This window comes from Erinaceus europaeus, chromosome 2, assembly GCF_950295315.1.
Source record: "Erinaceus europaeus chromosome 2, mEriEur2.1, whole genome shotgun sequence".
NCBI lineage: Eukaryota > Metazoa > Chordata > Mammalia > Eulipotyphla > Erinaceidae > Erinaceus > Erinaceus europaeus.
This window is the reverse complement of record NC_080163.1, coordinates 15,147,394-15,164,499: the sequence shown is the minus strand read 5'-3', so window position 1 is coordinate 15,164,499 and position 17,106 is coordinate 15,147,394. Positions and strand designations below refer to the sequence as shown.

The window sequence follows — 17,106 nt, the reverse complement described above, 5'->3', positions numbered from 1 at the left end:
ATGGATGAGCCTAGAAGGCGCAATCTTAAATGAAATAAGGTAGAAAAAGACAAAACAAACACTGTATGATTTCATATATATGTATATATATGTGGACTAAATAAAATAATCCATTTTAGACTATCAGACCAAGTTAGTCTTAAGATTAGAAGGGGGAGGGAAGTAAGCCAGGTGAAGTGGGTCATTATATGGCAAAGAACAGAGCTAGACTTCTTTCAGTGGTAAACTTAAAGGGAAACAGAAGGTTGATGGATAAATTCTCACACCTGGAACATTCACACTGGGGTGGGGGGATAGATAACATAATGGTTATGCAAAGGTACTCTCAAGCTTGAGATTCCGAAGGCCCAGGTTCAACCCCACTGTATTGCTTGCACTGGACTTCCTGAAGATACACCTGCCTCCCCTAGTTATCACAAGTCAGCTGTGTTTATCTGCTGTGTATTATACTGAGACCTTTAGACACTGGGGAGAAGTAGGCTTATCTGGCTCCTTCCAATTGAGGGCAGGTTTCTTAAAGTGGTCCGTGATCTACCTGGGAGCTGAAGTGACAGAACACATTCATATCCAGGGCACAGGTAACTAACTGCAAGGTATTTGAGACTGAAATACAAGTAGATACTCTGCAAGTCAGGTGAGCTTACCCTGGAGGAATGGGCTAAGTATCAGTAGGAACATCAAACAAGAGAGAATAACAAAGGCTCAGCAGAGTTCAGACACTATTGCTCATTCCATAGTAACACACGCACTCACACGCACACGCACGCGCACACGCACTCACACGCACACGCGCACACGCACACGCACACACGCACACGCGCACGCGCACACGCACACGCGCACATGCACACACACCACAACACCCCCCCCCCCACAGACACGGGCACACCCACACTGCCTGCCCCACAAGATGCAGGACTTCCACTGCTACCAGAATGCGTAAATGGGAAATTAAGCCCTGGCCATGTCCTTATCTGCTTAGTTCAACCTAACCATTGGTAGAACAGGCTAGCAGGGAAACCCACCCATAAATTCTGTGTAACTTTTTATAGATGGAATCCAGGTATGTGGAAAGAATTGGAGAGCTCTAGATTTGGGGTGCCAGAAGAAGAAAAGTGTGTGTGGTGTGGTGTGGGGTGGGGTGGGGTCGGGCAGTGGCATACTGGGTTAAGTACACATGGCACGAAGCGCGAGGACTGGCATATGGATCCTGGTTCGAGCCCCCAGTTCCCCACCTGCAGAGGGGTCGCTTTACAGCCAGTGAAGTAGGCCTGCAGAGGTCTATCTTCACCCCCACGCCTCCCCCCCCCTTTTAATTTCTTTCTGTCCTATCCAATAAAATAGAAAAAAATGGCCTCCAGGAGCAGTGGATTTGTAGTGCTGGCACCAAGCTCCAGGGATAACCCTGGAGTTAAAAAAAAAAGTTGATGTCACAAATTTCACACAGCCACTTAAAAGAAATCACCCCCCGCCCCAAGCCACTCTATATAGAGAAAAAGGATTACTGGGTGACTTTAAAGAGGTCCCTGGCACTGACAAATGGAAAGGTGAAAGTGTAGAGTTTTCCAGCTGTTAGTAGGTCTGCATGACCTCAAATGTTCTCTGCCTCCATCTGGCCCTATTCTCTTCCTGAGAAACTTAGGCCAGGAGGCAAAAGATGTTTGGGAGGAACTGTTGGGTGAACTGGGGTTAAGAAGCCCAAGTAAAAACCCTGGGGTGAGGGTGAGGGTGGATATTCGGCTTCCCGGGGTGATGGGGTTTGGGGTGGGTGGGTGGGATGGGACACAGTCTTTTGGTGGTGGGAATGGTGTTTATGTACATACACTCTTATAAAAAGATTTAAAAAAATAATAAAAAAGAGGCCATTTGAGTCTCTTCCTCCCCATTTCTCACCTGGGTCACAGATTTTTATTCCTTTTTTAAATCATTATCTTTTATTTATTGGATAGAGACAAAAGGCAATAAATAAATAAATAAATACTAAAAAAAAAAAGATAAGTTCCCATTTCCCTACACCTTAGAGTCTTTGTTAAAGATAAGTTCTTTTTCCCCATGAACCACCCAGGACCTTCCAGATAATGGCTGATTATCATGACAAATAATAATAATAATAATAATAATAATAATAAATAAATAAATAGGAAAGATACATCCCCCAATACTGAGTTGCTAAGGCACCAAACCTCTTTTTCTATAAAAAATTCAAATCAGATGCCCTGCTAACCACGAGAAGCAGACTGTGTTTCTTCCACAGGAATCCCGGAAAAAAACATCTGGACCCCTGCACACCCTGACATCACCCACTAGATGGCACAACTACAGTGGCACACCCCCCCCCCCCCAAACCCTAGATGTCACCTGACACCATCTGAAGAACCTGATTCACAGACTCCAAGGACAGAACTTTTTTACTGCCTGTCTGCCTTTCCTGCTTTTGGCGGTTCCAGCTCACTCTCTACAGAGAAGCAGAATCCTAGCAGCTGACCTTCCTCATGCAGCGTTTCATCCCCTGCCATTTCTCCCCCTAGTCACCTACTTTGGACTGAGACTTCTATCGGACTTGCTGGTATACCCTTTGGACACTTTAGACAATTATACAGCAGCTTCCTTCCCTTCACGTTGCTGGTTTTTCATAGACTGACCCTGAGTAGTTCATAGACTTTGCAGACTGTTGCCCTGGCCATTAGATAAAAGGAAAGGGGGAGATGCTGGGAAATTGTGCAGACGCAGTCACATCTGCCATGTTGTTTGCTATGTGTTATGCACTGTACCATGTGAAGTGCTAAGAGCTTTCTCCAAATTCCTGGCAACTGAAAAACACAAGTGCAAAAGGACATGTCAGAAGATATTTTAGAAAAAAGGTTTGGTCATAATATGTTAACTTTTTCAGGTGTACATTGTTCACAAAGTCTTACTTTACAAGGTAATTGCTACTGTAAAAAAAAAAAAAAAGGGCAAGGCCATAGATAGTCTCACTGCTGGATGGGATGTGATCTAACTTCTGTGTGGTATTACCTCCAGTACACTGTGTACTTTGACCTTCAAGGCAGCAAAACTATCTTCAAGTAAAAGACTTTCGAATTCTTGAAATAAATGTGCCCCAAAGTTGTAGTTTAAAACAGAGCAGGTATGCTTGTCTTATTTTGATTTAGTTGAAATACAGATGAGGATCTAAGAACTAACTACAGGAAGAGAAACTTGACTGGTTACACTGTGTAGCTTGCTCTGACCTCCTGAACTTTAAACTTCCACATCATAAAATAAAGCTGATGCTATGATAACAGTGAGAATAAATTCTCTCCCGAAGTCTCCTTCGTCTCAGACTGCCTAGAGGCTGACTCAACTGAAGACCATGGCACTGACCGGGAGTTGGAAGGTGGACCGGAGTGACAACTATGACAAGTTCATGGAAAAAATGGGTAAGAGCTCATTTCTTTAGAATCACATTCTCTGGTTTCTTGTAAGCATTTTTTCCCCCTAACTACTTCTAAATCCCTGGGATGAGAGAATGGTGCCTATTTTAATAATGAGATTCCAGACTATGATGGTTCAGAGTAGGAAGAACCATTATTTTCACTTCTTTGTTTATGTTATTTATTTATTTAGTTATGAGAAAGGTCATGATGCATTTTTGCACAGAAAAAAAACATAGAAAGATATGTCATAACTTCTCTGACAACCCAACCTTTTGGAGAGACAGAGACAAACTGAGAGGGGACAGGGATAGAGGGGGAGAAAAACATTTACAGACCAGCTTCACCACAAGGGAAGCTTCTACCCTGCAGGTAGGGGCTGAGGACTAGAACTTAGGTCCCTGTGCACTGTAATGTGTGAGCTCTACTTTCACTTTTTACATTAGGAAGAATATACTGTCATACAAATGGGGAAAAAAAAATCACTGGGTGTTGTCCACAGATGCACATTTCAAAAAAAAGATGTTTCTTTCATTTTTAACTTGTGGTTATATCAAAAAAATTGGCTTTTTGTGAGGTTAGAGTCAAAAAACAATAGTACAAAGCAAATTCCAAACTTAAAAAAATTAACCTTTAAGGGATGAGAAAACTAAGATCACATAAAATAATTAAAAAGAATTTGGGACCGACAGTAGCACAGCAAGTTAAGCACACATGGCACAAAGCACAAGGACCAGTGCAAGGATCCCGGTTCAAGCCTCTGGCTCCCCACCTACAGGGGGGTGGCTTCACAATCAGTGAAGCAGGTGTGTAGGTGTCTGTCTTTCTCTCCCCCTCTCTAACTTCCCCTCCTCTCTGGATTTCTCTCTTTCCTATCAAATAACAACCACAATGTGAAAAATGGCCTCTAGGATATCAGTGGATTTGTAGTGCAGGCACCAACCCCCGGCAATAACCCTGGAGGGAAAGGAAAAAAAAAAAAAGAATTCTATCAAAATTCACAGCTCTCTGCCGAGCTGGGTAGGTGGCTCAGTGGTAGAGAGCAGGACTTGCATGCATGAGGTACTGAGTTCCATCTCCAGTACCGCATATGTGGTATATGCCAAAGTGATATGCTGACTTTCTCCCTCATAAATTTGAATTTAACAAAAATAAATTCACAGCTTTGAATGAATTAGACTTAGGTTTCATTTCTACATATTTTCTATGAGGATTAATTTAAGTGACTTGATTACCTAAGCCAAAACTCAGGTAGCCCTTAACACTGACCAAGATACAAAACAAAACAAAACAAAACAAAAGTTTTGTGGGGGCCAGGCGGTGGCACAACCAGTTAAAGCACACACAGTACTAAGCGCAGGGACACGCCTCCCCACCTGCAGAGGAGACAGACACTTCACAAGTGGTAGGTAAAGCAGGCCTGCAGGTGTGTATCCCCCTCCCTCCTCTCTCAATTTCTCTCTGTTCTATTGAATAAAATGGAAAAGGATGGCCACCAAGGGCAGTTAGTAGTGCTGGCACTGAGCCCCAGCAATAAGCCGGGAAGCAAAATAAATAAATAAACAAACAAATAAACAAACAAACACTCAAACCCAATTTTGTGTTATTTCTCCAAAGCAAAACAAAAACAAACAAAAAAAAATCATGCTCCTGTATGTTCTACAATTCAGGGATACCAAATAAAAACTCACAGAACTTGTACAGTCTTGTAATAATGAGTGACTCCAATGCTTGCTGATTTTCTTGTTTACGGAACAGTCAAAAATGCCACCGAAAGCAAGAAAAATTAGGAAGCTCAAAAAGTAAGGGTGTATATGCAAAGGGGTGTTTTTTAACTTTTAAAAAAATTATCTTTATTTATTTATTGGATACAGTCAGAAACTGAGAGGGAAGGGAGGGGTAGAAAGGGTGAGAGACAGAAAGATACACCTGCAGCATTGTTTCACCACTTGTGAAGCTTTCGCCCTGCAGGTGGGACTGGGTGCTCGAACCCGGGTCCTTGCGCATTGTAACTTGTGTGCTCAACCAGGTACGCCACCACCTGGCCCCAAATGGGTGTTTTTAAAAAGCATGATGTATGTATAGAATTAAAGTTGTATTTATTTATATGGATATACTTTAAGAGTCATCTGATACCACTAGAATTTCATCTAACAATAAAGAAAGGAATGAATGAATGAATGAATGAGCAGAACTTGGGAAACTATGTGCATCTCAGGCTAAATTGACTTTATTTTCTTCAACCTCTCTCCCTCTTACAGGTATCAACATAGTGAAAAGGAAGCTTGCAGCTCATGACAATTTGAAACTGATAATTACACAAGACGGAAATAAATTCACAGTCAAAGAATCAAGCGCTTTCCGAACCATCGAAATAGTTTTTAATCTTGGTGTCAATTTTAACTACAGCCTAGCGGATGGAACAGAGCTCAGTGTAAGTTTTTTTTTTTTTTAATAAGCAATGTATTCTTGATTTGTTTTTTTTTTATTTCTTTTTTTAATATTTATTTATCCCCTTTTGGTGCCCTTTTTGTGGTTATTGTTGTTATTGATGTCGTAGTTGTTGGATACAACAGAGAGAGATGGAGAGAGGAAGGAAAGACAAATAGGAAGAGAGAGAGAGAGACACCTGCAGACCTGCTTCACCGCCTGTGAAGCGACTCCCCTGCAGGTGGGGAGCCGGGGCTCGAACCAAGTTCCTTATGCCGGTCCTTGCGCTTTGCGCCATATGCGCTTAACCCGCTGCGCTACCGCGCAACTCCCTCTTGATTTGTTTTCTATGTGTTATTAAAAACTCTCTGCTTTTTGTCACTGGGAGACTTAATAAGTGGAGGTTTCTCTCATTTAGTAAGGCAGCCAATTGAATTTACTCATGTTATATGTTGCCATACCGGCATGATATTTAAATGTTTTTGTTTTCATACACGTCTCTATAGAATCTAGATTAAATGTGAATTAAAAAAAAAAAAACTTAAGTAGAATCCAAATCCCAGGGGGTCAGGCGGTGGCGCACCGGATTAAGTGCACATAGTACAAAGTGCAAGGATCCTGGTTCAAGCCCTTGGCTCCCCACCTGCAGGGGAGTAGCTTCACAAGTGGTGAAGCAGGTCTGCAGGTGTCTATCTTTCTCTCCCCCTCTCTGTCTTCCCCTCCTCTCTCCATTTCTCTCTGTCCTATCCAACAACAACAACAGTAGCAACAACAACAAAATGGGGGTACAAATGGCCTCCAGGAGCAGTGGATTTGTAGTGTAGGCACCAAGCCCCAGTGATAACCCTGGAGGCAAAAAAAAAAAAAATCTAAAACTCAGAGTTTTCACTTTATATAGCTGTCAGCAACAGAAGCTTTTGGTGCTAAGCAATTCAAGGATGACAGGAATTTAGCAAACGTATTAAAATGGAAGAAAGCAAAGAGTAAGTGCATGGGTAAATGAAATCCTCTTCTGTTACACTACAGGGTACAGGAAGTATGCTGTTGAATGTTTAGGATTCAAAGTTTTAGGAAGTCATCATTTTTCAACTGATTTTCTAAAAACTTTTTGGCCTCAGAATTTTTCTATTTTTCTGTTTTGCAATGACAGTTTAAGCTGGCAAACTTTTAAAAAAAAACAATTATGGCAATCTTGAAATGACCACAATTCCAGGGTTGCAGGAGGCCAGGTGGTGGCACACCCAGTTAAGAGCACGTTATCAAGTCTAAGGGCCCAGGTTCAAGTCCCCACTCCCCACCTGCAACGGGGGACACTTCACGAGCAGTGAAGCAGGTCTGCAGGTGTCTTTCTCTCCCTCTATCTCCCTTTCCTCTCTCAATTTCTCTCTATCCTATCTAGTAAAAATTATAAAGAGAGGGGGTAAACAAAAGGAAAAAAATGGCCACTGGGAGCAGTGAATTCATAGTGACAGCACCAAGCCTTAGCAATAAAAAAATAAATAAAATTAAAAAGTAAATTAAAAGCACCACAGGAATGAAACACAGGCTTTTTAGCCTCTCCATGAAAATAGTTTGAACCAAATTTAGATTCTCTGTGTGTGTATTTTTAAATTTTTTTAATATTTATTTTATTTATTTATTCCCTTTTGTTGCCCTTGTTGTTTTATTGTTATAGTTATTATTGTTGTTGTCGTTGTTGGATAGGACAGAGAGAAATGGAGAGAGGAGGGGAAGACAGAGAGGGGGAGAGAAAGATAGACACCTGCATACCTGCTTCACCGCCTGTGAAGCGACTCCCCTGCAGGTGGGGAGCCGGGGTTCGAACCGGGATCCTTATGCCGGTCCTTGTGCTTTGCGCCACGTGCGCTTAACCCGCTGCGCTACAGCCCAACTCCCTATTTTAAAAAAATATTTACTTATTCACTTTTCTTGCCCTTGTTGTTTTATTGTTGTAGTCATTATTGTTGTTATTGATGTTGTTGTGTTGGATAGGACAGAGAAATGGAGAGAAGAGGCGACGATGAGAGGGAGAGAGAAAGACAGACACCTGCAGACCTGCTTCACCGCTTGTGAAGCGACTCCCCTGCAGGTGGGGAGTGTGTGTGTGTGTGTGTGTGTGTGTGTGTGTGTGTGTGTGTGTGTGTGTGTGTGTAAACAACTAATGTTAAGAGGAGTTTTACTCATCTGCCTTAAAAATCCAGCAGTTGGAAAGAATTACGGGCCAGAGCCTAGAAGCCTAGGTTTAGCACTCACTCTGTAGTTTTAGGTCACCTATAAGATGGAAACTTTGTATTTACCTTATAGAGTAAATGGCTAAAATCCCCAAATTATTTTTTTTTAATATAGGGGACTTGGAACCTTGAAGGAGATAAACTTGTTGGAAAATTCACTCGTGTAGACAACGGAAAAGAACTGAATGCTATCCGAGAAGTTGTAGGTGATGAAATGGTCCAGGTGAGCTATGTAAAGATGACCATTATTGGAGGCTGGGTGGTGGCACACTGGATTAAGTGCACATAATACAAAACATAAAGACCCACATAACAATCCTGGTTCTAGTCCCAGGCTCCCCACCTGCACTTGTGTGTGTGTGAAGTCACTTCACAAGCGGTGAAGCAGGTCTGCAGGTGGCTATCTTTCTCTCTTCCTATCTTCTCCTCCTCACTTTCTCTCTGTTATATCAATAATAATAATAATAATATTAAATTTTTAAAAATTGCCACAGCATCAGTGGATTAGTAGTGCAGGCACTGAGTCCCTGCAACAGCCCTGAAGGCAACATAATAGTAATAATAATAATAAATAATACTGTTATTTCCCAAAAACAGTAATGAGTACATGACATTTTTATTTTTGGCTACTGAGTCATGTCATCAGTTAACGAGGAACTTTCCCCATACATTTTACTGATGTTGAAAGTATAATTTTTCAGATCTACTTATTGAAAAGGGGCTGGGGGATGGGCTGATGAGACAGCTCACCTGGGAAGGGTGGTCTTCGTTCATGTACTGGACCCAGGGTCAAGCTTGGCCTCCCACCAACTGGTGGGAAAGGGGCTTTGGTGCTATGCTGTCTTTCCCTCTATCTGGAGAAGCTAGCAGAGTGGTGAACTCCCAATCGTAGCTACAGCCACAGAGACCAAAATAGGAAACTACATCCGGGACACTGATACTGAGTTTCTGAAATCATCAGGGAGTACAGATCAAAATGAGTCTCTGTGGAGAATGCTGCTAACCAAACACAAGGATATTATCAACTCATTTCAAAGAAAATAAACTTGCTGGTACTTTTTCTTAGTCTTGAATTTTAATGGGAAATTCTTCTGTTTGATAATACCTTTCAGACTTACGTATACGAAGGAGTGGAAGCCAAGAGATTCTTCAAAAAGGATTAAACCCTGTTCTTGGAGCACAGCCCGGACCACAAATTGAATGGAAAGTCTATACCGTACCAGAACAGTTCTTCTCTCCTCAAGTATAAAGTTACTGATTAGTTCTTTTATAAACATTGGCTAATATCTTGGATTCCCACCCCTGCCAAAAGAGAAAAAAAAAAAAGAAAGTGAAAGCTAATTAGGATTGAACTTGTGTTACATTCTCTAAGATTTATCGATGTTCCAAAAGAATTTGTGACATTTAAAAACATGAATAAATACAGTCCACACATTGCTTTATAAGAGGTCTCTCATTTAACAATACACACACACACACACACACACCACTACGTGAGATTCTCAGAAGTTTTGCACTAGTTGTGAATATTTTCCACAATGACCCAATTATTAAAGATAAAAGGCTGGGTGGTGCAATTGGTTGTGCACACACTTTAGCATGTGCAAGGGCTCAAGCTCAAGCCCTGGGTCCCATCCTACAGGTGGGGGAAGCTTTATAAGCTGTGAAGGAAGTCTGCAGGTATCTCTCTTTCTCTCTGTCTCTATCTACCATTCCCTACAATTTCTCTCTGTCCTATCAAACAAATGAATACTAAAATAAAAAATACAATAGATGCTCAACCAGAAATCTTAGGAATAATAAAAGCAGATGCAAAATAAATATTTTCATCAACCCACAACGCAGAGTTCACCATCATTCTGATTTGAATAAGTACTTTCCCCCTGCTCACTTATCTCAGTGGGAGTATGTGTGTGTTCCTCCACTCCCCAAAGATCCACAGATCATTCTGAATAGCACGTTGGAAACAAATGAAGTACTAAGTCAAAGAATTCAATTTCCCTAAACCTATGGTGATTCTTAGCTCTGGCTGTGAATAAGGGTCATCTAAAGAACTGAGTTCTTTTTTGCATTCTTAATCTGTGACTAAACCAGGAGTCTGAAAAAAAAAATCCTCCAAGTGTTTCTGGTGCAAGAGGTCCATGACAATAACTTCAAATGTTGGTTTATTTTATTTTATTTTTTTCATAAGAACACTGCCAATTTGCCAGGGCCCAAAAGTTTCCTTCCACTCATATTCTCAGATGATCATCTGTGATGCACTTCAAGCCACTGCATTATTCTAGGAGTGTGTATTAAGGGCTGAAGAGAGAGGTAAATCTTTCCAGTATTTAATTAACTTTGTGCTGGCACTCCCGGGATTCAGCCGGGGGTAAGTCTCTAATCGTCTGTCACCGACTATTAGGGACCGCATCTGCCCCTGTGGCTACAGACAGACTATGACCCACATAGTCAACGACTGCCACCTCTCCAGATTCAAAGGAGGTCTTGAAACTTTACATCAGGCTCAACCTGACGCTGTTGACTGGCTACGGAAGAAGGGCAAACACTAGAAGAAGAAGAAGGGACCGCATGATTCAGAAAGGAGGACTCAGGGAGTATTCTGATACAAACACTCATTTATTTGGAGATGGGTACAGGTTTACATAGAGAGTTAAACAAAGAACATTTTTTCAAATATGTCAGAAACTACAGGTTTCTTAAACGTCAGCTTGCCCCTATGATAGGGGGCTGGTATGACAAGAATAGATGCGATACATAAAGGTCAAGACAATTAGTCTCCATGATGCAGACAGTTTAATTATCCAAAGGCATTTGAGAGAAGCAGAGGGGTTAAACCAGTAAGGTGAGGTAGAGAAAAGAAAAACAAAGCTTAATGTAAATCACAGATATCAAAAGACACAAGGAAATAAGATTTTGGGGGCTTTTCACTGTCTGGTGTTAGGGGTGTATGATAGAGTGTGTTGTCCTTTATGATCAAAAGGTGAAGTGGATATGTGAACTTTGAATGAACCTTAAAGCAGGCAGTCATTTGGCCTGCTGCTAGCAGGGAGAACTAAGTGTGAGAGGCCTGTAGGCTTTCTGTGAGCTTGAGATACTAACAAGGAGAAACTGAGTCTGGGAGACTTTTCCCTCTTGGCTCATCTCTATCAGGAGAGAGGCTAAAAAATGGGGTGTCTTTCCAGTCCTCCATCCAAGGATGGGAGAGCTTCCGTAAGCTCTACCAAGTTTTCACACAGTTCCACACCTTTGTTCTGATCATTTCCTTTTTATATTAATGATGTTAACATCTAGCAGCTATTTAGTTCCTTCCAAGTACTATTCTATGTGACATATGCAAGGTGAGAAGGAAAAAAAAAGTGTTATACAAAGAAAACTACTCATAGGGCTGGGTGGTGATGTACCAGGTTGAGCACACATGTTACAATGTGCAAAGACCTGGGCTCAAGCCCCCAGTCCCCACCTGCAGGGGGAAAACTTTGCAAGTGGTGAAGACATGTTGCAGGTGTTTCTCTGTCTCCCTCTCTATCACCTCCTTACCTCTTGATTTCTGGCTGTCTCTATCCAAGAAATAAATAAAGATGATTTAAAAAAACCCTACTCACTTTTAAAATTATTATTATTTATTTATTCCCTTTTGTTGCCCTTATTGTTTTATTGTTGTAGTTATTGATGTCATCACTGTCAGATAGGACAGAGAGAAATGGAGAGAGAAGGGAAAGACAGAGAGGGAGAGAGAAAGACAGACACCTGAAGACCTGCTTCACCATCTGTGAAGTGACTTCCCTGCAGGTGGGGAGCCAGGGGCTTGAACCGGGATCTTTCCGCTGGTCCTTGTGCTTTGGGCTATGTGTGCTTAACCTGATGGACTACTGCCTGACTCCCCGTCACTTTTTTTTTTTTAAAGAAAAAAATCTTGCCACTTCCAACATGATGAACCAAAAATATATTATACTTAGTGAAATAAGTTTCATGAAGAAAGATAATTAAGTCCTGCATGATTTCATTGACACACCATGAAGAAATAAAACAAAAATGAAAATTTAGACTGTAAAATAAAAGTGGTGACCAGAAGGAAAGGGAGAAGAGGAGTAAGCAGAGTGGGTAGAAGAGAACAATTGTAAGGGAGCAGAAAACGGAAACATTTGGGCGCTGAGCATAACACACTATGTGCCGGGCTAGCTTTGCAGGCGGGAGAGATGATCCAGGAACCAAGCTCGTGGCGATAGCAATACAAATCTTTATTCATGCAGGAGACCCAGAGTTCGGCTTGAGTGCATCAGGTTAAGCCATGTGGAGCCAATGTTTCCTGGAGCTCCACTTCCTCAGAGCCCTGCTCCACTAGGTAAAGAGAGAGACAGACTGGGAGTATGAATTGGCCTGCCAATGACTATTGGCTTCAGCAGGGAAGCAGTTACAGAAGCCAGACCTTCCATCTTCTGCATACTATAATGACCTTGGGCCCATACTCCCAGAGGGATAAAGAATAGGAAGGTCATCAGGGGAGGGGATGGGATGCTGAGATCTGGTGGTGGGAATTGTGTGGAGTTGTACCCTTCTTGTCCTATGGTTTTGTTAATGTCTCCTTGTCAACAATGTCAAAAAATGTCTCCTCATGTCAAAAAAGAAAAGAAAAAAGAAAAAAAGAGTTAATATCGACAGTGTCTCTGTTTCTGTCCTCAATCTGGAAATATGTCACAGATCCTCCAGGCTGAACCCCAATCCCATGCTCAGAATTAGATTCAAATCAGCTTCAATTGACTCCACGAGGCAGTGGAGGGATTTCATGTAGAAACTGTCTCCAGGGGCTCAGGTAGAGAAAGATGGCAGACCTGCTTCACCGCCTGTGATGTGGCCCCCTGAAGGTGGGGAGCCAGGGGATTGAACAGGGATCCCTACACTGAGCGCCATGTACACTTAATCTACTGTGCTACTACCTACAAATCCACTGCTCCTAGAGGCCATTTTTCCCATTTTGTTGCCCTTGTTGTTATTGTTATTGTTGCCATTGCTGTTGTTGGATAGGACAGAGAAAAATCAAGAGAACAGGGGAAGACAGATTAGGAGAGAGCAAGATAGACACCTACAGACCTGCTTCACTGCCTGTGAAGTGACCCCCCTGCAGGTGGGAAGCCCGAAGTTTGAAAATCAATCAATGTGATCCACCACATCAATAAAACCAAGACCAGAAACACATGGTTAAATCAGTAGTTGCAGAGGAAGCCTTTGACAAAATGCAGCGTCCCTTTATGATCAAAAGGCTACACAGAATGGGAATAGATGGGAAATTCCTCAAATAGTGGAGTCTATAAATAGCAAACTTTCAGCCAGCATCACACTCAATGGGGAAACACTGGAAGCATTTTCCCTCAGATCAAGTACTAGGCAGGGCTGCCCACTATCACCATTACTATACAGCATAGTGTTGGAAATTCTTGACATAGCAATCAGGCAGGAGCAAGGAATTCAGGGCATACAGACTGGAAGAGAAGAAGTCAAACTCTCCCTATTTGCAGATGACATGATAGTATACGTAGAAAACCCTAAGGAATCCAGTAAGAAGCTTTCGGAAATCATCTTTGATGGACTCCACGGGGCAGTGGAGGGACTTCTTTTAGAATCTGTGCCCAGGGGGTCAGATGGTAGTGCAGCAGATTAAGTGCACATGGCACTCAGTGTAGGGATCCCTGTTCAAGTCCCTGGCTCCCCACCTGTGGGGGTGGGGTCATCACATGCAGTGAAGCACGTCTGCAGGTGTTTATCTTTCTCTCCCCCTCTCTGTCTTCCCCTCCTCTCTCCATTTCTTTCTGTCCTTTCCAACAATAACCTCAATGGCAACAACAAGGGTAAGAAAATTGGAAAAAAATGGCCTCCAGGTGCAATGGGTTTGCAGTGCAGGCGCCAAGCCCCAGCGGTAACCCTGAGGCAAAAGAATAGAAAAAATAAATAAAAGAAAGAGAGAAAAAGAAATTATCCCCAATCATGAGACCAGAGCCACAAGTGTTGAAAAGAGAGGAGTTTACGGAGCGGTCCAGAACTCTTGCCCACCAGTGTATTAAACTCCTCTCTTTACACTGGTGGGCAAGAGTTCTGGACTGCTCTGGGAAGTTCTGCCCACCCCCTCCACAGAACAAAGAAACAGCACCAGCTTATATAGGATTCTACATTTTGGTTACAGAGAGAATGCATACTTTGATACACTAAAGGCACATGGTCCTGGGCCCTGGTGCTAGGTCGATACAGGGGTCTTAGCTCTATCAGCTAGGCTGCATCCTCCCTAGCTGTCCTGTTTAGGAATGTAGAGGGAGGTGGGAAGGCAGCTGCAGTCACTAATTGCTATTAGGCATATTAGGATTAAGGGGTAGTAAACTTAGATTCATCTACTTTTCTGCTCAGACTCCTATATCTATCCCATACGATTGCCAATGTCCATTTTGGAGATTCTCTTCATGAGTGCTAATTCCTGGATCCACTCATGTGCGTTCAGCCACTACAAAATCCCGGTGATAATTCCATAGTCCCATCCAGGCGCTAAATCCAGGCTCCCTTATCTCCGGTCTCCACCTTTGTCTGCCGCCCCCTGGTGGTCATCCTGGGTCTCACACTCTTACTCCTCCAGGCCCTTGGAGCAAATTCTCCATCTTCTGAGCAGACCTGCCTCAGGCAGAACATGGAGAAAAAGCAGGGCTGGTGGAGGGACAGAGGGACAGGCTGTGGGTGAGGGAAGGGGCCACTGCCATGTACCCAGAGACCACTGTGCTGCTCAGAGACCTTGGTGGGAAAGGGCTTAACCACACACTCTGAGATCTACCAGGACACTGAACAGGAGAATGTCTGCTCCCCACACTCACTTCTCACAGGCTGTGAGCAGGTGCAGCACCCACAGCCGGGCTGAGCCCACACATGCAGCAGCTCTGCTGCTTTTCAGGGGCCATTGGGGCTGCCTGGTGGCCTTTGTGAAGATGCCCATGTGTGTCTCTGGCTGCCCAGTCTGTGACAGTGGTGCCCACGGACACCCAGCTGCTGGACGCACATGTGGGGAAAGTGCGTCAGATCCACTGTGATGGGAGCACTTTCCCTCTCTCTGGAGCCCCTTCACTTCTTCCTGTTAGTGGTTTTCTGGTGATGATATATAATTGTTCCAGGGCCAAATATGCCTTGGTTTATGATTGCAAGTGGGAGCCTCGGTTTATGATTACAAGGGGACAAATGAGGCATCATTGCCCCAAACTAAGGACCAAATAAATAGCATCGATCAGTGCAGGGCAGTTTATCCATTTCATTTGCATGTGAACTTCTACTCTAAACACTAGGACATAAAGGATGATGCAGTCTTGTGTTTCCATTTTAATGCCACTAGAAATAAGTTTGTAACATTTTTCAGGAGAATGTCAGATTTTTTTTTTTTTTTTTTTAGGAATAAGATTCTCATTAATGGCAAAAAAAAAATGCAGAATGAGGTCAGTTTCAGACTCTGGAACCACCACATCCCATCCAGTGGAGCCCTATGTTGCATCTCTCTCTCTCTCTCTTTCTCTTTTTCCCCCAAAACTACAAAACTGCCTTGCATTTTCAAATCACAAGCATGTTCTTAGCATTCTAGGGCAGAATTTTACTCCATTTAACTCCCCCGACAGGTCTGTGAGAATAAACCTTTTTTGACTCGCAATGAGAAATAAGACCACACATTCATCTCCAAACTCACCCACCAGAAAGTTGAGATTAAGAGCGATAGATACATAGGTGCCAAGGGAGAGGGGGAGAGAGAGAGAAATATTATATTTTCATAGTAAACAAATTATTTTTTTTGCCTCTAGAGTTATTGCTGGGGCTCGGTGCCTGCACTACAAATCCACTGCTCCTGGAGGCCATTTTTTGCATTTTTTTCTCCTTGTTGTTATTGTTATTGTTGCCATTGGTGTTGTTGAATAGGACAGAGAGAAATCAAGAGAACAGAGGAAGACAGAGAGGGAGAGAGCAAGATAGACACCTGCAGACCTGCTTCACTGCCTGTGAAGTGACCCCCTGCAGGTGGGGAGCCAGAAGTTTGGAAATCGATCAACGTGATCCACCACATCAAGAAAAGCAAGACCAAAAACCACATGGTTATACCAATGATGCAGAGGAAGCCTTTGACAAATTCCAAAAATCCCTTTATGATCAAAGCACTACAAAAAATGGGAATATATGGAAAATTACTCCAATAGTGGAGTCTATATATAGCAAACCTACAGCTAACATCATACTCAATGGTGAAAAACTGGAAACATTTTACCTCAGATCAAGTACTAGACAGGTCTGCCCACTATCACCATTACTATTCAACATAGTGTTGGACATTCTTGCCATAGCAATCAGGCAGGAGCAAGGAATTCAAGGCATACAGATTGGAAGAGAAGAAGTCCAACTATCCCTATTTGCAGATGACATGATAGTACATGTAGAAAACGCTAAGGAATCCAACAGGAAGCTTTTGGAAATCATCAGGCTATACAGTAAGGTGTCAGGCTACAAAACTAACATACAAAAGTCTGTGGCATTCCTCTATGCAAACACTAAGTTAGAGATAGATGAAATCCAGAAATCAATTCCTTTTACTATAGCAACAAAAGCAATAAAATATCTAGGAATAAACCTAACCAAAGAAGTGAAAGACATGTATACTGAAAATGATGAGTCACTACTCAAGGAAATAGAAAAAGATGCAAAGAAGTGGAAAGATATTCTATTTTCATGGGTAGTAAGGATTAACATCATCAAAATGAATATACTACCCAGAGCCATCTACAGATTGAATGCTATCCCCATCAAGATCCCAACCACATTTTTAGGAGAATAGAACGAATGCTACAAATGTTTATCTGGAACCAAAAGTCCTAGAATTGCCCAAACAATCTTGAGATGAAAGAATAGAACTGGAGGCATCACACTCCCAAATCTCTAATTGTATTATAGTACTGTTGTGCTAGGGTTGCGGGAGGGAGAGATAATCCATCTGTCCTTCTTCTGGCTTCTCTTGTTGAACAGGATTC

At 42.5% G+C, this 17,106-nt stretch overlaps 1 protein-coding gene across 1 annotated transcript; it reads left to right on the top strand.

Moving 5' to 3' along the window:
* Positions 1-3,338: 3,338 nt before the first annotated feature.
* FABP2 (fatty acid binding protein 2) lies at positions 3,339-9,522 on the top strand. Its single transcript, XM_007521959.2, has 4 exons — positions 3,339-3,419; positions 5,675-5,847; positions 8,190-8,297; positions 9,187-9,522. The coding sequence occupies exons 1-4, from the start codon at positions 3,353-3,355 to the stop codon at positions 9,235-9,237; spliced, it is 399 nt and encodes a 132-aa protein (XP_007522021.1). The 5' UTR covers positions 3,339-3,352; the 3' UTR covers positions 9,238-9,522.
* Positions 9,523-17,106: the final 7,584 nt, after the last annotated feature.